This window comes from Sorex fumeus, unplaced genomic scaffold, assembly GCF_029834395.1.
Source record: "Sorex fumeus unplaced genomic scaffold, SorFum_2.1 ptg000099l, whole genome shotgun sequence".
In the NCBI taxonomy this organism is placed as follows: Eukaryota; Metazoa; Chordata; class Mammalia; order Eulipotyphla; family Soricidae; genus Sorex; species Sorex fumeus.
Window position 1 is genome coordinate 403,307 of NW_026606156.1, and position 21,605 is coordinate 424,911.

The 21,605-nt window shown below is 48.3% G+C and overlaps 1 protein-coding gene across 1 annotated transcript in view; it reads right to left on the bottom strand.

The window, feature by feature from the left end:
* Nucleotides 1-21,229, bottom strand: part of NAA15 (N-alpha-acetyltransferase 15, NatA auxiliary subunit) — a 63,653-nt gene extending 42,424 nt beyond the window's left edge. Inside the window, exon 1 of the mRNA XM_056134502.1 lies at nt 20,896-21,229. Coding sequence (XP_055990477.1) covers nt 20,896-20,949 — 54 coding nt within the window. The 5' untranslated portion in view covers nt 20,950-21,229. The remainder of the gene's footprint in view (nt 1-20,895) is intronic.
* Nucleotides 21,230-21,605: the final 376 nt, after the last annotated feature.

Below are 21,605 nucleotides of genomic sequence, written 5' to 3' on the forward strand. Positions count from 1 at the left end.
ACGCTCCTTGGGAGGCCCTTCCAAGAGAAATTGCTGGACAAGAGGCCACTCAGAAATGAGAGCAGTTTCTTCAGTTTAATCGATGAAGTATACATTATTTGTTAAAATACTCAAGTTCCTTCGTCCTGGAATGAAGGAAGTTCTCAGAAACTTGGCTCCTGGGCCAGAGACAGACAGGAGGACTGGAGTGAGGAAGGCCCTGTCCTGTACACAGGCAAGTTGGGCTCCAGACCCCGGCACTACTACAGTCCCCAGACAACTGCCGGGAGTGACTCTAGAGCACAGAATCAGGAGGAGCCCTGGGTACAGCCCAAAATAAACAAAACAATTCAGTTCTTGTTCAGGATAAACTCTAGTGGCAAATAGTACTTTAACAAGAAAAACTAGAGACGCTGCATTGTTCAACAATTTCTCTTTCTCCCAAACATGTTGCAAAGGCCAGATCTTTGAAATTCAGTTTAACACTGAGTTTTGCGTAATTAAAATTGAAATCTTATAAGAGCAGTCTTAAAAATAGCATAAATATAAAAAGTGGAAAATTAGACTTAAATGCTTGTTTTTTTAAAAATCCCACATAGGAATCAAAGAGCTAGTCCAGGGGATACGACACAAGGTACACACCTACCACTGACCAACATCTCTGGCCCCATTAACAAAATTCTGAATGTTAACCAAACCAGTAGGTTAAAGTTCAAAATTTTTTAGGAACTTACTTGGATTTAGGGGAAGAGAAACAAAATACTATACATAAAATCGTCTGAGCAAAAGTTTCCTACTTCATTAATAAAGATTTCATAAAATAATGCTATAGACAGACCTATTGTTTTTATGACATTATTTTATATATCTCCCCAGCAGATGCACTAAATTGAATGAAAATGCAAGTCTATAGTCCCCTATTTAAAACTTATGCACGTGGCGTGTTCTTAATTCCATAACTTAGTTAAGGTTTCCCTTACTAGGGAATAATACGCCACAGAGTTCTGGTTCTTACTACATCATCAACATGAACTCAGAATTAAATAACAGTAGTGAGAGAAGACTAGTATTTGGATCAGCAGTTACATTTTAAAATATGAATACTGTGCCATAGAGAAAGCGAAGCAGGCAGCATCAGTACAGGAGTTAAGGCGCTTGCCTTTGCCTTGCATGTGGCTAATCCGGTTCCACCCCTGGTTCGACAGATGGTCCCCAACACCACTGGCAGTCAGCCCTGAGCCCACTGGGCGTGGCCAAAAAGAAAAAAAAAGACAAAGAGAAAAGAGAGCTGGATCCTCAAGCCCATGTTCTCCCTCGATTATCTCCCTTGCTTGCCTCTAAGTTTCTTTGCTTCCCTATTTCCACTCTGGAGAAGCCTGTGTTCTCTTTAACACATACTTCTCCCTTTCTCTGCCCTCACCTCTTTCTAAATAAACTTCAATTAAAAAAAATTTTTTTTCACAGAAGAAAAAAAGTACAGCAAAACAGGACATAACAGAAACAGAATAAACTGTTCTTTCCAATGGATTAAAAGTTCATGTACTAAGGGCTGGAGCAATAGCAAAGCGGGTAGGGCGTCTGCCTTTCACGTGGCCAACCCGGGTTCGATTCCCAGCATCCCATATGGTCCCCTGTGCTGCTCCAGGAGTGGTTCTTGAGTGCAGAGCCAGGAGTAACCCCTATGCATCGCCAGGTATGACCCAAAAAGCAAAAAAAAAAAAAAAAAAAAGAGTTCATGTACTAAATATTGGTACCATATATTCTGACTCCTGCTCCCAAATACAAAAAAAGGACAAGCAAAAAATGGTTGAATATGAAAAAACTGTTTCAGCCATTATACAAAACCAACACTTGGCTGTGACCACAGAAGGAAACAATGTAATTTTTTTAAGCCTATAAGTGTTTTCTCTCTCTTTTGGGGGTAGGGGATGGATCACACCCAGCAAGGCTCAGGGTAACTCCTAGCTGTGCCCTCAAAAATTATTCCTGAAGGTTCTCGGAGGACCATATGGGATGCCGGGAACTGAACCTAGATCTGCTGCATGCAAGGCAAACACCCTATCCAGCTATACTTGGCTCTAGCCCCGTAAAAGCATTTTTTCAAACACAAGTAGGAAGGGGAACCCTGTGTGGTATCTCCTACACAGTATCTCAGCTACACACTGCTTACACAGCTGAAACTTAGGGGAGCAGGAGCCAGAGAGAACCGCACAGAGATGGGGCTATCAATATGACAGGAACCTGAGTGAGTCAGATGGGAGATCCTACTGAAACTGGGGGCTCTGCAGGAGCTGACGGAATGATGCTCACACACAGCTGGAGACATCTGTGCACAGTCCAAACACAAGAGCTTTGTGAAACAGTCCAGATTAAAAAAGACTCAATGTCCACTAACCCCACCTTCTGATACTAGTACTTAGAAACAAGTCCTCAATGGGGTAATACAGCACCTGCTTATAAGCACAAGATTAGGCCGAATTCCACCCAGGAAACTGCATCCTGACACAGAGAATGTGGCCACGCCAAATGTGTGCTAACACCGAGACTCAGGTAGGGAGTCCCATCAAGTGATGCAGAGAACAATTAAAGTGCATCGAGGACAACTAAAATGTACAGTCCCGGGTGGGGAGAGGGTTCCAACAGTGGGAGCACACGCAGCATGCTCAAGCCCCTGGTTCAACCCCTGGCACCATATGGCATCCTGGAGAGGCCCGAAAAGGTAAAAGAAGAAAAATTAGGTCACTGCAAAGACCAGAGAGTAAAGACTTTAAAAAAAAAAAGTCCTACAACCTGAAAACAAACCAAAGAAACAAGAGGAAAAAAAACTAAAAAAATGAAAAGAATGAAAAAGAGAATGAGTCAATTACATGAGCAGTAATTGACAAAGTAAAAAACTGTTTCACTGCAGTCCAGGTAACAGTGGAACACATTGTCTGCATCTTCACAGCTGCCAGCCCTGTCCTTGTGTCACTTCTGGGCAGCCTCTTCCTCCCCCACTACTTGGTAACTTCAGTTTTGGAATCCGAGGCCAAGGGCTTGTCCTTACTCTGAACCATCTATTCCCTTGTTTGGTTTCTCCATATTCCAGATGAGTGAGTTCATCTGGTGTTTGACCTCCTCTGACTGACTTTGTTTACATTACATCCTCCAATTCCATCAAAGTTACAAATTGGTTGTAAACACTAGATTTTGTCTTTTGTTACAGTTGAGTAGTATTCCATTATGCACAGACCACAACTTCTTTATCCTTCTGTCACTGACATTTCGGTTTTCCCAATATCTTGGCTATGAAACACTGCAATGAACCTGCAATGAACATGTGTGTGCACGTGCACTGTCTATGTTTATAGTGTGAAGATGCCAGGAAGTTAGACTGATGAAACAGAGAACAGATTTCTCCTCTATCCATCCTTTTGGGGTCACACCCAGCAATGCTCAGGGATTTCCCCTGATTCTGCACTCAGGAATTACTCTGGCTGTTATTTGAGGGGGCATACCCAGCTGTACTCAGGACTTAGTTCTGGGGGGCCTTGGGGCAGGAAGCAGGGGTCTACCTGGGGTGCCAGGGATCAAACACAGGTAGGGCACATGCAAGGTGTGTACCTGCTGTACTATCTCTCCGACTCTCATTTCCAGTCTAGTCTTTAGGAAAAGTATGTGACAAAACAAACCTTTAAACGAAGACAACAGAAGCCAAGCATTCAATACTGTCGTGCCAATATTATGTACCACATTATGATCATCACAAGGGTGGACACGCAGGAGAGGGGGTAAGGCATTTTGCCTTGCACTTGTGACAACCCTGGCTCAAACCCTGGGCAACAACAAACTCCTGAGCGCAGATCCAGAAACAGCCCCTCAGCTGATTCTAACCCTTCCCCAAAATCAGTGGGCACTGGAGCAATAATACAGCAGGGGAAGGTCACTTCCTTACACACGACCAACCTGCCTTTGATCCCCAGCATCACCTAAGATCCCCTGAGCCCAGCCAGGAGTAATTCCTGGGTGCAGAGCCAGGAGTAAGCCCTGAGCACTGCTGGATGTGGCAAAACAATAATAATAATTATAATAATAATTTTATTATTGGCGGTGGGGGGGGGAGAACAGCATGGGCCCTGACGACCTGTATGGGCTTAAGATCAAAATGGAAATAAGAAGAAGAATAGTATACCGGGAAATAGCTCGGTAAAAAGCATCCACTCTGAAGAGACTGCATAAACAATCTGAGACAGACTGGATAAGCAGAGTTTTTTTGTTTTTGTTTTGTTTTGTTTAACAAAATAAACTATCTCAGGCCCTTGTGCCAGAGGAAGCCCTCTCGGAGGCCAGCCCAGGCTCGGAGCATGTGAATGACATCCTCACTGCTAAGAAACAGAACATGTCACCATATGGGGAAGTGTTCCACAGATGCTACCAGAAAAATTCTCTCATTTCAGTTGTAAGAACATTATGAAACAAACAGGTTAAGCTCTCTCCAAAATGGTTGGTTGCTTATGTAAACAAGAACAGTTGGCAAAGCTTAAAGTACCTCCTAAAACCTACATAAGGTCATCAGATACAAAAAAACTATCTTGGGGCAGGATCAACAATACAGAGGGTAGGACGCCTGCCTTGCACACAGCCAACCAGAGTTCGATTCTCAGCATCCCATATGGTCCCAGAGTACCACCAGAGATGACCCCTAAGTGCAAAGTCAGGAGCAAGCTCTGAGCACACGCTGGTATGGCCCAAAACCAAGAATAAAAGCAGGGAGGGGAGTTTGCGAGGACTATCTTTTAGGGGCTAGAGACACAGCAGAGAGGTAAGATACACACAGCGGATCCAAGTTCAATTTCTTGTACCCCATATAATCCCTTGAACAACAGAAGTGATCCCTGAGTGCAGAGCCAGGAGTAAGCCCTGAGCACAGATGCATGTGGCCCCCAAAACAAAACAAACAAAACCCCCTTTTTTTTATATTGTTCTTGTTACAGCGGTGGGGAAAAAAATCCTGAGAAGCGGGAACTGTGATGTGATTCAAAACTTTTTAAAAACCAACAGGCCATTACATAAATTAAAGCAACACAGGGGTGGAGGTTGGTTCAAAGAGCTGGAATGCATAGTTCTCAGGAAGGAGTCCCATGTCCACCCCCAGCACATGGTCCAAACTTTACAAGGTATGCCTCACCTGAAAAAAGTTAGTGACACAATGTATTTAAGTAGAGATCAGAAAGAGAGTAAAGGTAAGTGCTTGCCTTGCACACTGCTGACCCACTTGCAACGCTCAGCACCACAGATGGTTCCCTAAGCACCACCAGGGTTTACTCCTGAGCAGAAAGCCAGGAGTAAGCTCTGAGCACAGCTGGGTTTGGCCAAAAGGGTAAAACGCTGGGATTTCTATAAAGTACTGCAGGGGCTAAGAGTCACAGAGAGAGAGAGAGAGAGAGAGAGAGAGAGAGAGAGAGAGAGAGAGAGAGAGAGCGAGCCAAAAGTTCACAACTGCCAAATCTAGGAGTAGCTTGCTCATGATACCATTTATTTCTGGATGCTTGTAATGTTTTATAATTTAGCTTCTGAAGAGAAAGTCTGAGGTTCGTGTGTTTGAACGACACTAGCAAACAGAAAGGAAGAGAGAATGGGCAGTCTTCAGAGTGACAGGCCAGAGCTGTAGTTATTTACACTTTCATTTACACCAAATCTAACTCTCAGTGAAACTCTTCGGCATCACCCACTCTCAGGTGTTCAAGAGCCACATGTGGCTCGTGGCTAACACATCAGACAACATAAATGCCTCACCCAAACTGCTGCTGGGAGGCCGGGAGAGCTAGCAGAGCGGGTGAGGGGCCTTGTATGCACATGCTGGTGCCAGCTTTGATCCTGGCTTTATGGTTCCCCAGGCACCCTTAAGAGGGACCCTGAGGACAAAGTCAGGAGTAAAATCGGAGCTGGGGTGGTCCAGCCCATCCCACCAAAATTCTACTCAACAACACTGGTCTAGAGTTCAAATCTTTGCCAGATTTCAATAAACAAGTCTGTGTCATAGGCCCCAGTCCAGCCTCAATTATGTCACCTGCAAAAGGAGGGAATAATGACCTTTCAACATTTCAGTGAGAATGAAATGCAAACGTGTACAAAGAACCACAGGAAGCAATCCATAACAGAGTTTCACTAAGCACAAAGTTTTCAGTTACAGCGTCTAATTTTTAGACCCATTCCAGCTTAAAACAGAGAAATCTGAAAGCAAAAGCTCAAGTAAAGTGAAAAAAAACAATTGGAACAAGGCTTCATGAGATGACAGGAATGTTCCACACCTTGAAATTGGCAATGGCTACAGGGCTCAAAACTACTAGAAAGCATCTGTCAAAACTGTTGTTATCAAGGCCAGAGCGACAGAACAGCGGGCAGGGCATCTGCCTTGCACGAGGCCAGCACCCCATATTGTCCCCTAAGTCTGCCAGGACTGATCCCTGAGTGTAGAATTAGGAGCAAGCCTTGAACACCGTCAAAGTGTGCACCCCCCCCAAAAAAAAACCCTATTACTATCAGGCCTGAGATAGTAAAGGGGTAACAGGGGTAAGGCACTTGTCTTCCATGCAGCCAAGCCTGGTCTGGGCACCTGCACCCTCTATGGGTCCCTGAGCACCACCAGGAGTGATCCCTGACCACTGCCAGATAAGCCCAAATCACAAAAGAAAAGGGGAAAGGGTCGATGGGGAGGGAAGGGGAAAAGGAGAGGAGAGACACAATCTGTAGACAAACTGTTCCACTGCTAAACAGTAAAATGAAAACGGGATCTCTGGGAAACTACTATTACCCCTCCCGTTCCAAAATTCTTTTAGTTGAAGATTCCATTTGCAGATAATTATCGTTATCTTTTTCCTATCATGCTATTTCAAGCAAACTACTAAGAAAAATCCTCAAAGTGGCTTTTTTCTTCTAGTAGTAAGAAGACTGTACCATTTCAGTGAGAGACAAAATAAGGCCCCTGGAGTGAAGTAACAAGTGCGGCTGTCTGAGAGTCTGGAGAGAGAACTGAGCTGCCATGGTATGGGACACCGTCATAACTCCGCTCTAGGACCAGGACATTCAAATTTCTCTGGAGCACTTTTAGACAGTCTTAACTCTAACTCCCTCTTATTCCGTCTACTCTTAGAGCTCTCTTTCTTATCCAAGTAAAACACGTCTATTATTTTTAGCTGTTCCTTATTTGAATGTAGCAAGTCCTTTGACACTCTGGGCCACCTTCTTGAAGAGTGTGTTTACACATATATGATTGAGAGGATCTATTTAATAGAACCTTATAATGATTTCAATTACTACTCCCAGAAGACTTTGAAGAGAACAATGGGACTGACCCTAGGGACATAGAAGCAAAGGATACCAATTATTCAACTATATAAAATTTAAATTGTAAGTAATTTTAAAACAAGCACTATTACTTCAAGAATACCACATAAAAACAAAATTGAACTCTACAGGATAATGGCTGCCTGCTATTTTTAAACACTTCACCAATCCCTATAAAAACCATACAATGGGGCTGGAGGGGATGGTACAGTGGGGTAAGGTCTTTTCCTTGCATACAGCCAACCTAGGTTTGATCCCTAGCCACCCACAGGGTCCCCTGAGCCCAAGTGACTTCTGGGGCTTTTTTGGCTTTTGTTTTGCTTTTTGTGTCACACCTAGCGGTGCACAGGGGCTACTCCTGGCTATGCACTCAGGAATTACTCCAAACCCAGGTCTGCCGCGTGCAAAGCAAACGCCCTACCCACTGTGCTATCACTCCAGCCCCACCAAGTGACTTCTGACTGCAGAGCCAGGAGTAAGCCCTGGGCACAGCTAGGTGTCCCCTTCCCTAGAGACACCCCCCCCAAAAAAAAAAACATAAAAGGGGGCTGGAGAGAGTATAGCAGATAGGACACTTGTCTTGCATGCAGCTGGCCTGTTTGATCTTGGGTACTGCACATGGTCCCCCAAACGTTCCAGGTGTAATCCCCAAGCATAGCTAGGTGTGGTCCAGAAACAGAAAGTAGGGGCTGGAGCAACTGGGTGGGGGGGGGGGGGGGGGGCGGGCCGCGGAGTAGGGCATTTGCCTTCCACACGGCTGACCCAGGTTCGATTCCCAGCATCCCATATGGCCCCCTGAGCACCGCCAGGAGTGATTCCTGAGTGCATGGGCCAGGAGTAACCCCTAAGCATGGCCGGGTGTGACCCAAAAATGGAAAAAAAAAGGTCTGGAGTGATAGTACAGCAGGTAGGGCATTTGCCTTGCCCATGGCCCACCCAGGTTAGATTCCTGCCATCCCACGTGGTTCCCCAAACACTGTCCCAAGTGATCCCTGAGCACAGAGCCAGGAGTAAGCTAAAATGGCCCCCAAACAAAAAAACTTCGAGTATGAGGGGCTCCGCCCAGAAACTTGATGTGAGAGCCTGCGTGCTGCTGCTCAGGCCCTGAAATGTCAGGGGTTACCCAGGCCACCCTGACAGTTCTAGTGGCTTCCAGGGCCATGCCTGAAGTAGCTCCACCAGCACTGCATGTGGGAAATCATATGGTGGCAGGATTGGAACCGGTTCACGAGCCTTAACCCCTGCACTGTTTTTCTGACCCTGAGATATTTAACATTAAAAAAAAAAAAAACAGGAATACTTCTCAAATGCACAGTATAAAAAAAAATAGAGGCAAAGAGAATGGAAGGATAGAAACAGATATAGAGGCAAAGATCCCATGGACAAAGATTACTGAAAAATGAAATAGGGCACTCAAAAAGAATGATTCCTGGGGCTGGAGTGATAGCTCAGTGGGTAGGGCGCTTGCCTTGCATGCAACAGACTCAGGGTTCAATCCCTGGCACCCCATATGTCACCCAAGCACCGCCAGGAGTAATTCTTGAGTGCAGACCGAGGGTTGCAAAGTGCAGCCCAAAAACAAATTTAAAAAAGCCTTCAATTTACAATCTGGTCTTGTTTTGCTTTTTTTTTTTTTGGTACTTCTGGCCACACCCAGCTGTACTCAAGCTTAATTCTGTGCACGGGGATCACATGTGGTGCCGGGGATCGGGATCAAACCTGGGTCAGTGAGCACTCACCTCTCTAAACTATATGAAACCAGAGCAAAGAAATGCATCCAGAATGGTGAAAGCCAGCATGTAGCAATTGTTGGGAGGGAAGGAGGGCGGGAGAGTGCAAGCCTAGTAAAATAATTCTAGTCCACAGGAAGAATCCAGTAGTACACACAGGCAGCCACTCAAGACCCGAAGCTTTGGATGCTTGGGATGAAGGAGCCCCCGGCTTGATCTCTGGCACCACATGAACCCCACCACTGCCAGCAGCAACCCCCAGTACCACCAAGGAGCAGCCCCCAAGAGATGTACCATACCAATGGGTATGGCACTTTGCACATGGCCAAGCCGGGCCTTGGGAGCTCAATCACGGGAATCCGTGAGCTCAGAGCCAAGAATGGTCCCTGAGGACCACTGGGTGTGACCCAAACAAAAAAAAATTGAGATTTTGGGTCCAGCCAAAGTGTGCTCCAAACATCAAGACTCCAGGAGTGTTTGAAATAGGCAGGGTGCTTACCCTGCAAACAGCCAGCCCATGTTTGATCATCAATACACATATGGTACCCTGTGAACTACTAGGTATGATCCCTGAGCAGAGGAAGGAGCAAGTCCTGGAAACTGTACCAACGCCCCCTCTACTGCCCTCCCCCAAAATATACTACAGGAAAAGTTTTAGCCCTCAAGTACTTAAAGGACTCAACCCAGAGAGCAGAAACAGCTGCAGCCCTTGGAAGCCCTCAAGCATCCCTAGCTGTGACCCTTCATGAAGGCTTTCAAGCACCAAAGTATCCTTGTACCAAAGCATCGAGCTGAAGATGAGCCCCCTGATCACTTCCTAGTAGCCCTGCAAGCATGAGGCTAAGGACCCAGTCCACATCACTGCACCCTACTGGCACTTCTGCTATGTGAGCTTGGTAAATCCCAAGCCCGGCACAAGGGAATTCCACCACAGGAAGCCAGACCCCAGATGCAGCCAGATGCCGGCGAGCGCAATGAAAGGATGTGCCCCCCCACCACCACACACACACACACACACACACACACGGTACCATCCCATAAACATCTCAAGGACAAAACAGGTATGTTAGCACCTCAGGGAGGAGTGCAAGCCCCCAAAGAGCCAAACACCCAGAACACGTGGGAGCACTACCACAAGAAATGAGACGCCAGAGCACACAGGCACAAGAATTGCAGCCCCTGCTGAGCAAGCACACCAAGCATGTGACCCAGCAACAGTGGATGGGAAAGCAGGATGGGAGAGCCAGTCACCCCAAGAGTGACTGCAAGTCCACATTGACCCCGGTGTGATGCCATAATCAGGAACACTGCATACTACATGACAAGCTCTTCTACTTCTGCGGGTTTTGTCTGCCTCAAACACCAGGTGGACAGGAAACTGTACCACCCCAACTGAGCGCACAGACACACCCCCCACACCCCTCAATCATGGACCAACGACCTGTCCCTGTGTTACCAGTGACAACACCCTCCACCTGGGTGTTCCACTCCCCGCCCTCAGGTCACCTTCTTCTTTCCTCCCCTTCACAAGTCCTCCCACCCTTGGCCTTCACCAAGGTCAGGGGCACTATTTACCTTACAGCACTAAGGTATTTGCTATCAGCTAAAAGGTGCTATCATTTTTGTTAGGTTCTTATCTTTTTTATTTTGGCTTTTTGTTGTTGGGGGGGTAGGTCACACCCAACTATGCTCAGGGGTTACTCTGCACTCAGGAATTAGTCTTGGCAGTACTCAGGGGACCGTGAGGTGGGATCAACCCAGTCTGGCCTATTGCAAGGCAAAGGCCCTATCCACTATTTTTGAATCTGTCACTGACAACAGCTGAGTGCTGTGCTAAGCCCTTTTTCTGATCAGCCCCATGGGGTTTTAACCACTTGCTTCTGCACAGTGCAGTGGCTGAGGAAGCCAGCTCCGGGCCGAGACACTGCTGACTGTATATAAAGCAATCAGGAATCACAACAGGCGCAAAGGAATGATGCAGGTTTCTATCAGCTCATCTGTCAAAAGAAGCCTTTTAGTGGGCCAGAGAGATAGTAGGGCAGGTAAGGTGACTGGCCGCCTTGCAGGTAGCCAACCCAGGCTCATCCCAACACCATACATGTTCCCCAAGTCCCCTCAGGAGTGGTTCCCGAGAACCTCTAGTGTGGCCCAAAATAAAAAGAAAAAAAGCCTATCAAGTTGAGAGCAAGAGAAAGGTTCAATGAAGGCTAATTTTTATTATTTTCTCCCAATCTTACAGATTCTAACTGTTCTCAAGCACTGATATTCAAAGGTGATCTCATCCCCAATGAGATCTCTAAAAAATGAGTACCATATTATATGCCTGCTATTTTCAAAAGAAAAAGAATTTTTTGAATTTGAATAACCATGTGAGGAAGTGGACAGCCACCCTAAAGATTTTTAAATCCATTGGGAGAGGAGGGGCACTCTTCAGCAGTGTTGGGGAACACACCCAGTGATATTCAGTCGAGCAATGCAGCGCCCTTCATTCCGCATTGCAGAGTGGGGGAGAGGTCGCCAGAGCCACGTCCAGAGGGTTCTTAGGGACCACTGGGGACCCTCAACAGCACAGGAGGGGGCTAGAGCTGAGGTGCTAAGGATCAAGCTCAGAGCTGTGAACAGGAAACTTCTTTGAGCCATCTCCTATTCCCTTGTCTATACCTCAAAAGCAAGCTTTAGTGGTCCGGGTGATAGCACGGTGGGCAGGGACAGCTGCCTTTCACGCAGGAGACCTCCCTTGGCTCAATCCCTGGCATCCTATATGGTCCTTTGAGCATGCCCAGGAGTGAACCCTGAGTGTGGAGCCAGGAGTAACCCTGGAGCATCACTGGTGTGGCCCAAAACCTAAAACTAAAATAAAAGTAAGCTTTAATTCTCTATGGACTAGCAGGTAAGACGGCTTTATAGACATTATCCAGTAATGTCTAAGTTCTTCAATGTAATAAAATCATATTAAAAAAAAAAGAAGAAAATTATCACTGGATGTGGAGAGCTATATGATAAGTCCCCTTGGGACTGACTGCAGTGACAGTACAGCAATAGGATGTTTGCCTATGTTTGTCAGCATGTGGCCGACCCAGGTTCAGCCCCTTGGTTCGATCCCTGGCATGCCATTTGGTCTCCTGAGCACCATCAGGAGTAATTCCTGAGTGCAGAGCCAGGAGTAAGCACTGAGCACTGTTGGGTGTCGCCAAAAATAAGAAAAAAAAGATGTTACTTTCCTTGCATATGGCCAACCCAGTTCAAATCCCTGGTGCCCATATGATTCCGTGGAATACCATCAGGGGTCACTCCTGAACACAGAGTGAAGACTAGCTCCTGATCACTACCAAGGGTGCCTAAACTCCCCACACGCAATATATATCTCACCTGCTTCGAACAAGATTACAACTTCCAGGCCAGGAAAATGGCTCCAAGAGATGGAGTACAATGTTTTGTGAGCTGAAGCCCGCCCTGGATCTGACCCTCAAGCCACATACCCCAGGCACTGTGCCTCCAAGTCAGGAGTGAGAGCCCTGCTCCGTCCAACTAAAAATGTAGGTGTCAGAATAAATTTCAAGTGATTTTAACTTAATGGAAATCTCAGTCAACTAGGCCAAATCAGGTAACAAAAATATTCATTTCGATCACTGATTTTCATATTGGACTCAGTAGGGTGGGGTAACAGGGGAAGGAGGACCTCCCAGCAGTACTCAGGGGCTACTCCCTGGCAACACTTGACCAACTGGTTTAAGACCAGGGCCCAAGGATTAGTATAGCTCAGGTTTAGCAGTGCTGTAGTGCATGGAAAGACGGGTCAGACTAGAGATCAAACCATGCTCACCGGACTCTAAGCTTTCACCCTGGCCCTTTATCTTACTTTTAGACACACACAAACCCATACCCACACACACACACACACACACACACACACACACGGGGGCATAGTATGAGACATTATATTTAAATTTTAATAAATTACCTTAATTCCAAAGTAAGCATCAAAAAACAAAATTAAGAGATAGTATACAGCTAAGCCAGGTTCAATCTCTGGGACCTCATATGGACAAGAGCACTCATATTGTCAAAGAGCCAGGAGGAAGCCCTGAGCACCACCCAGTATGGTCCCAAAACAAAAAAGAACCCACATACAATAAATTAAACTAGCTTTATATTTTTAAGTCACAAATTCAACACAAGTTTGTACAGCATGCATTAACACAAGGCAGCTCAGCTCTAAGTGCAGAGCTAACACTGCAAGAAAACGTCCCCAGTCAAGACCACAGACACAACATACAACTCCCTCTGTACCCTGGTATTTATCCTAAGAACAGTCACTCTTTTTTTTGGTTTTTTGGCTTTTGGGGTCACACCCGGCAAAGCACAGGGGTTACTCCTGGCTCATGCACTCAAGAATTACCCCTGGCGGTGCCTGGGGGACCATCGTGGATGCTGGGAAGCAAACCCCGGTCGGCCGTGTGCTATTGCTCCAGCTCCACGATCACTCTTTTAAAACTCTTCAAGACTCGCCCTTCTTATCATCAGTACTGGCAACAGACATTCTTTCAAAAATCATTTTCCACTAGTAATCCTTAAGTTTTCCTCTTCAGCAGGGTTAGTGCTCAGAAACAAAGAGGAAAGTGGCCTTTTGAGGTAAACACTGGTGGCCGGGCACTAATCAGACTCCAGAGCTGGGCTCCGGGGGAGGAGTAATAGCACAGTAGGTAGAGTGTTTACCTTGCACACGGCCGACCGGGTTTGATTCCCAGTATCCCATGTGGTCTCCTGAGCACTGCCAGGAGTAACCCCTGAGCATCACGGGGCGTGACCCCGAAAAGAACCAGAGCTGGGCTCTGGCATGTGCTTCCTAGCATCACCTTCCCAAATTCCAAATTCAATTTGATGTCGAAACTTTCTGAGACAATCATGAAGAAACTCTAAACAACAAAATTGTTTCTCTTCAATCTCATACTCTGGTTTCATAACATACACAGTGTTCCTCACTCCTGACTTTGAATATGAACCAGTTATAATGCTTCAGGAAACTAGGGATGACTCTTACTCTGATCCAGCAAGCTCCCCCTGAAAAACATCCTCATTTAATCCAGATGCCATTAAAACCACCAAATAAGAAACCATCAACTTTTCCTCTCTCCATGCTTTTGTGATGAAAGACGGCATAAACAAACCAAACCATGATTCATTCCTAAATGGAGCTTCCAAGGTGTTCCCGAGTAATTCAGGTTCTGCCTGATACCCTACAATTACCTCATATGATAATGCAGTCTACAATGCCAAGACCCAGCTTTACCCTCTGTAAAACCTTGATGCAAGCACAAAATCAGAAGAGCTTTCTTTCGTGACGATAGGTACTGTTTCAGCATCCATTTCATTCAACAAATATTTGTTAAGTATCTACTGGTACATTACTCTGATCAATGGAGATACAGCAATTAACAGTACAAGTCGCCTTCTTCACAGAACTTATTGGGGGGGCCACACCTCGTGGTGCTCAGGGATGACTCCTGGAGAGTTCAAAGGAACGCATGACATGCTGGGGATCAAACCTGGCTCTGCTGCATGCAAAAGTTACATTTTAATTAAGACAAATGATAAATTAAACACATTAATGTCAGGTAGTGATACTGAAAGCAAGGAAGAAAACAAAATTTAATTGAGGATTTATCAGTCCAGGAAGACCTTTTTAGAGCACTGGAGAAAATGAAACAAACCCCGTAGGTACCAGCAGTAGAAAATTCTGAATACAGTCATACAATGATCCCGTACAAGACCTAGCTTTTTGTATCCCAAACCACTTTCACGGACAATGACTCTGAATGAGTACTGTGAGAACTGCATTTTCAAAAGAAATACTACAGGCACCAAGAACACATTTCAGAGGGCCCGTCTCCAGCAGGACACCTCTCCAGATTCTTTAACGAGGTGTCAAAGACCTGGAATGGCAGCTCATCATCAAATAACTAAATCTGTGCAATAACGATCCAGGACTGTAAGGCTGAAATACCTGCAGAATCTAACATTAAGTTGAATGCTTTTCTAAAAATGTACTGTTCTGTTACCTATTTGTACTGAAAATTGAACTGTGATCATTCCTTGTATTTTTTTTAAAACCAAAGTACTCATTCAAAAACAATTTTGTACATACAGCAACTTAACCTATTCTCTTAACTCAAAAATTCTTTTCTGGGGGCTGGAGCGATAGCCCAGCAGATAGGGTGTTTGCCTTGCACGCGGCTATAAGGCATTTGTCTTGCACGCAGCTGACCTGGGTTCAATTCCCAGCATCCCACATGGTCCCCTGAGCACCGCCAGGAATAATTCCTGAGTGCAGAGCCAGGAGTAACCCCTATGCATCACGAGGTATGACCCAAAAGGGAAAGTAAAAAAATTCTTTTCTGAAATATTTCTGGCTTCTAACATAATAAAGAAGTTTTTAATTTGTTTTTGTTTGGGGCAGGTGAATGCAGCTCAGCAGCAGATGAGGATGTATGAGACCCTGGTTCAAGCCCCAGTAGTACAGGGTAACTATATACATTATATACATATGTACACATAAGCTTTCACATTATGCAAAAATATAGAGGGCAGCAATTTAAGGGGCTGAGCATGTGGCTCAGGAGAACAACTGTGAAACCGCCATGTGAAACCCCCAGCACAGCAAAAAAAATTAAAAAAAGGTTTACTCATACTTCACCCCATTCCAGAAAGATTTTAAGACAGAAACTTAAAAAGAAAAAAAAAACAATCAGTGGAGTCAGAGATGCAGCTAGAGCAGTAAAACACATGAATGCCTTGTGTGCCTGAGTCCTCGGGTCCGATCTCCAGCACCGCATGCCCACACCCCCACCTGCAGTAGCATCTGTGTGGCCCCCACAATGGAAGAAAAATTAAAACAAAATTTGGTACACCATCAATTTTTCTGTACAAACATTTTGTTTTGTTTTTTTTTAAAAAGCATTTTGTGAATTTTATCAGGCTGGAGTCTATGTACATTAGCATAAAAAGATTTCTCTTTGGGGCCAGAGCTGCAGGGTTCGATCCTCGTCATCCTATATGGTCCACCAAGCACCCACAGGAGTAATTAGCAGCCCTAAACATTTGGGTCACCTACCCTGAAATTCTTTAGGATTAAGTTATTCTTACACTACGAGAAGCAAAACACTAACATTCACCATCACATGGGACTATTTGAACCTGAATTCACTGCAGTTAGAGGTGGCACAGCTCAAGCACACTAGTCAACCCTTCAAGCGTACACTACTGCAGACGGCTAACAGTCAGAGCACATGAAGAATACGTCCAGGGCCCAAGTGACAGTACAGGAGTATGGTGCTCGCCTTGCATACGCCAGCCCTGTTCGATGCCTGCCACCATCCATGGTCCCCCAAATCCCATCAGGAGTGAGCTCTGGGCACCACTGAGTGTGGCTTACCTCCCAACTGCTCCCCCCAAAGAGAGAAATGTTAAGAAGAACCTTTCCATCACCCCAGAAAGTTCTATTGTGCAGTCCAAATGAGTTTGCAGTACATCATATATTCTTTCTCACTGTGCTAGCACCTCTCACCACTTTTCTAGGAAAATTCTACCTTTAACATAAGTCATCCAGGCAAAAATCCAAGAACAGATTAATGAAACAGTATTTTCAGTACTTCCAGCTCGGCCTCTTTTTTGTACAGCTCCCACCGACGGCTCAAGAGGGAAGGGAAGGGAAGGGAAGGAAGCTGTGGCACCCCACCACCCGACTGCACGGCTCAGGGTAGGCCCACAGGGGGAAAACCAGCTACGAGGGGCTGCAGCAGGCAGTGCGCTTGCCTTGCACGCAGCAAATCCTGGCTCTAACCTCGGCATCCCATATGGGCCTCCGAGCACCTCCAGGAATAACCCCTGCGCAGAGAGGAGTAACTCCTGAGCACTGTCGGGTGTGACACCCCCAAGAAATAATGATAAAATAGAAAGAAGAAAACCACCTAAAAGGGAAGACGTGGATTTGCACCTGCTGGACAAACCACACTTCTCTCACTACCCTTCAACTAGAAAGTGAAATAAAGACTTAGAGGTGGCCCTCAAGTTACTGAGGCAAACAGAACGAGGAGTAGGCAGAGCCCGTTTTCTAAAGACTTCATTTTCCAAATTGCTAAAACTGGTCATTACAGCAACACATAAAAGGCTGCTGCTGGGAAACAAATAACTTCTTTAAACTTCTAACAACATCACATTCAGTTTATTCCCATGCTTTCCCTAAGACAAATTATAGACACAATACATTTTATAGACAGTTGGCCAACGTATGACAATGCTTTAATCAAAAACAAATAAACATACTGAGTGGGGATAAAAACAGGTCAAATATGAAGAAACTGAATGTGAGATACCAAATAGACGAAAAGAAGACCGGCATATCAACTACAGAATCTAAGGTCATTTCACAAACTGATGAGTAAGCCAGGTTTCTTTTGAAAACTCAAAGCAAAATCATACTTCATTGGGGCGGGAACTCCAGTACGGCAAACAGGATGCTTGGCTTTCACGCCCCAGTTTAGATCCGCAGCATCCATAGGGTCCCCCGAGGCCCACCAAAAGCAGAGCCAGAAGCCCTCAGCACCAAGCAGTGTGGCCCCAAAACCACCAAAACAAGGGATGAGGGAAGGACCAAGATAAAATACAGGGGTTAAGAAAGGCATTTGCCTTGCCAGCCACTGACCCATCACAGCTGCAATCCCTGGCACCATATATGGTCCCTCAAGGAAGACCAAGAGTCATTCCTGGGCAGACAGGAAGAGTCCCTGAGCATCACTGGATATGGCCCCAAACCAAAAAATTCAAAGTACAAATAACAATAAAGTGCAACAGGGGACCTTTGCAAGAGCTGTTGGGCATCTTACGGCAGAGCTGAGGCTGTCCTGTGAGGGAGTTTACCCCACACTCAACAATCAGACAAAACAGGAACTAGAGTGAAGGATACGTAAGGTCATTAATTGGGCATGACACTCAACTGCAGTACTTCTGCAAGTACTGGAGGGAAACCCAGGAAAGGGTTTAAGAGGGTAAAGCAAGGGGGCTGGAGTGATAGCACAGCAGGTAGGGCGTTTGCCTTGCACGCGGCCAACCCAGGATCGAATCCCAACATCCCAATGGTCCCCGAGCACCGCCAGGAGTAATTCCTGAGTGCATGAGCCAGGAGTAACCCCTGTGCAATGCCAGGTGTGACCCAAAAGGCCAAAAAAAAAAAAAAAGGGGGGGTAAAGCAAGATCTCTATATTGCTTTGTAAAATTGCATGTGAAGGGGTCAGAGTGAAAGCACAGTGGGTAGGACGTTTGCCTTGCACACAGCTGACCTGGGTTCGATCCCCAGCATCCCGTATGTCCACTCATGCACTGACAGGAATAATTCCTGAGTGCACAACCAGGAATTACCCCTGAGCATCACTGGGTGTGACTCCAAAAGTAAAAGTAAAAAAACACAACCTGTGAAACAATTAGCTCCATGGGGGGAGGAGGGAATATTTGGCGAGCCAGACCCAGCAATCTTCAGTGGTTTCTCCAGACTATGCACTCAGGAAATACTCTTGGTGAAGCCTGAGAGACCATATGGGATGCAGACCCAGGTCAGACACATGCAAGGTAGCACCCTACCCTCTATACTGTCTCTCCAGCCCCTAGCTCAAAATTTATTCTTTTCCAAAGCACACCAACAAAACAACAGGGTGAATTTAAATGTAAACATGGGGCACCATGGGAGTGATGTCCAGGTACAGCACCAGGAGAGATAAGGCACTTGCCTTGCATGTGGCCGACCCAGGTTGAATCCCCAACACTGCACAGGGTGCCGAGGAGTGATCCCCAAGCAGTGATGGGTGTGGCCCAAAATCCAATAAATAAAAACTGGATCAGACAAACTAGGGAATGACTGCTAACAGCATTGTGGCTACACAGGAGAACTTCAGTGTCTATGCTGCGTCTTCAACGTTTGGCTTTCCCACGTAACAGAAGAGAAAGTCAATGTGGCAGAAGGTTATAGATTAAATTTAGGTACAGGTTTATGTCTGTCAATCACAGTTGGAAATGATCACTCTGGACAAGGGCTGAGTGCTGAAAGGAGGTGAAGTGACGTACATGACAAGCTTTCATTACCCGAACTGCAATCCACATTGCCCAAAAAGAAAGGGGGGAGGGGTGGCTGAGGGGAGGGAAACTGGGGACATTGGTGGTGGGAAATGTACACAGGTGAGAGGAGGGGTGTTGGAACATTGTAAAACTGAAACCCAATCAGGGACAACTTTTTAACTGTGTATTTCATGGTGATTCGAGGTAAAAAAAAAAAATTATGTCTGTTCTGTTCCTTGTTCTTTTATTTTTTCAGCCGAAATTTTTCAAAGGGGCCAGAGAGAGAGCGCAACGGACTCAGCTCATCCTTTGCAAGCCGGAGGCAGGGTTCAACCCGATGCACTGTGTGGTCTCCCAAGCACCACCAGCAATGTGGTACTTGACACCCAAGTACAGAGCTAGAAATAGCCCCAGAGCACTATCAGTACGGAGCCCAACCCGAAAGGAAAAAAAAAAGTAAATCACACGCTTTCCAATGAGAGCCAGGGAGTGTAGTTACAGATCAACTGCCATCCTAGAGCACCAGCAGTCAAACCCAGAGACCAGGAAGTGGATGGTTCAACAAAACTATCCGAGGGTTGCACCTACACGCCAAATTTCCTTGAAATAAAAAGAAAACCTGACAGTAAGGATTTCAAAACCACCGAGTCCAACTAACACTTAGCACGAATTACACTTCAAGAAAAACTGGATCCCCGAAGTTGTTTCCCCTTTGCAAACCAAACAAAGTGAGTTGAAAAAAACTTGCAGGCGCTTCTCAAAAGGCGACCGACTATTTTGATACCCGCCTTCCGAATTCGGCACCTCGGGACGTTTGACAAACACCGTTCATTCTCCCACCAAGAAACGCGGGCCACGAAGGGGGCGACCCCCCGCCCACCCACTCAAAATGCCACACACACACACACACAAAAAAAAGTGCTACAAAGACATTCAAAAGAGAAGGTTCCGGGGCCCCCGGGGCTCCTCGCAAGCCAACGATCGCCCCCCACCCCACCCCATCCCACGGCCCAGAAGGCACAGCCAGGACGGCGCTTTCTCTTGTCTTTCTCCAGACAGCAAAGTGCCGACGCGGAAGCGTCGCGGGGCAGGAGTGTCCAGGGGCCTCCAGACTCGCCCTCCTCCTCCTCCTCCAAGTCCTCCCACTCTCCGCGGCCGGAGTCGGCGCCCCGCGCTGGGGAACACCGGGGTCCCCCCGGAGATGGGGGGCACTGCCCCCTGGCCCCCGAGGGGGGTGGCGGGTGGGGCCGTTTCCCGCTCGATCCCGGGGCCCGAAAGGCCTCTCCCCCCGCCCGCGCCCCCGGCCCCGAGAGGAGTCAGGGGGGCCGGGCCGCCCCCCACCCCGCCCGCCCGTCCGTCCCGCGCGGGGGCAATGAATGAGCCGCGCGGCCGCCGCGCCACCTGTTCCCTCCCGGGGCGCCCGCACCCCCCCGCCCCGCCCCGCCGCGCCCCGCCTCGCCCCGGCCCGGGCCGCCTCGGCTCGGGCTCGCCTCGCCCCGGCCCGGCCCCCCGCGCGCCGGGGCCCGGGGACGCGGCGGGGCGCGGGCCGCGCGCGCGGGGCCTAGGCCGGAACCGCGGCCTCCGGGGCGGCCCGGGCCCGGGCCGGCGCGCTCGGCCCGCCGGGGCCGCCGACGGCCGGGTCCCCCCCCCCACTCCGCGCGGGGGCGGCTCAGGGCCCCGCGCGCCGGGGCGAGCGGCTGACAGGCCCGGGGACCCGCGCGCCCCGACCCCGGCCGGCCCGGCGCCTCCCACCTACCAAGATCCGCTTGAAGAGCGCGTTCTCCTTGGGCGGGAGGCTCACGGCCGGCATCGTTCCGGCTCCTCCCGCGGCGCCCGCCACCGCCCGGCTCGGTCAGTCCGTTCGTCCGACCGCCGCCGCCGCCGCCGCTCCCCGGCCGCCTCAGCCTTGACTGCCCCGATCCCCCGTCGCCGCCGGGCCTCGCGTGTCACCCGCGTCGCCCAGCCTGGGCGCCCCCCCCGGCCCCTCGTTGTCTTCGCTCCTTCCTCACTCAGCGCCGCCGCCGCCGCCTCACCCCTTCCACGGGTCTCCGTCGGCGGTTCACGTGGTAACTGAACAGACCGACAGAGGCAGCCAAAATGGCGGACGCCGAGGGCTTTCCCACCCGGGTCACGCCTCCCAGCGCGCAGGCGCCGTGACCCCCGGCCCCGCCTCCTCGGCCCCGGGGCCTGCCGGGAAGGCCGGGGCGGGCGGCCGCGAGGGTCGCCGCAGGCCCCGCCCCCGCCCCACCCCACCCCCCTCCGCCCCCCCAGCTGCGGCCTCGGCCGCCCGGCGCACCCGCCTGCACGCCGCCAGCCCGCCCGCCCGCCCGCCGCCCGGCCCTCGACTCTAACCCCGGCCGGGCGGCGTCGCCGGAGCCGCCAGTGCTCGCTCGCTTGCAGCGGGGGGTCGAGCCGCGCCCAGCGGAGGGCAGGAGGGCGCATCCTTTGCCCTCCTCCGCCCCAGCC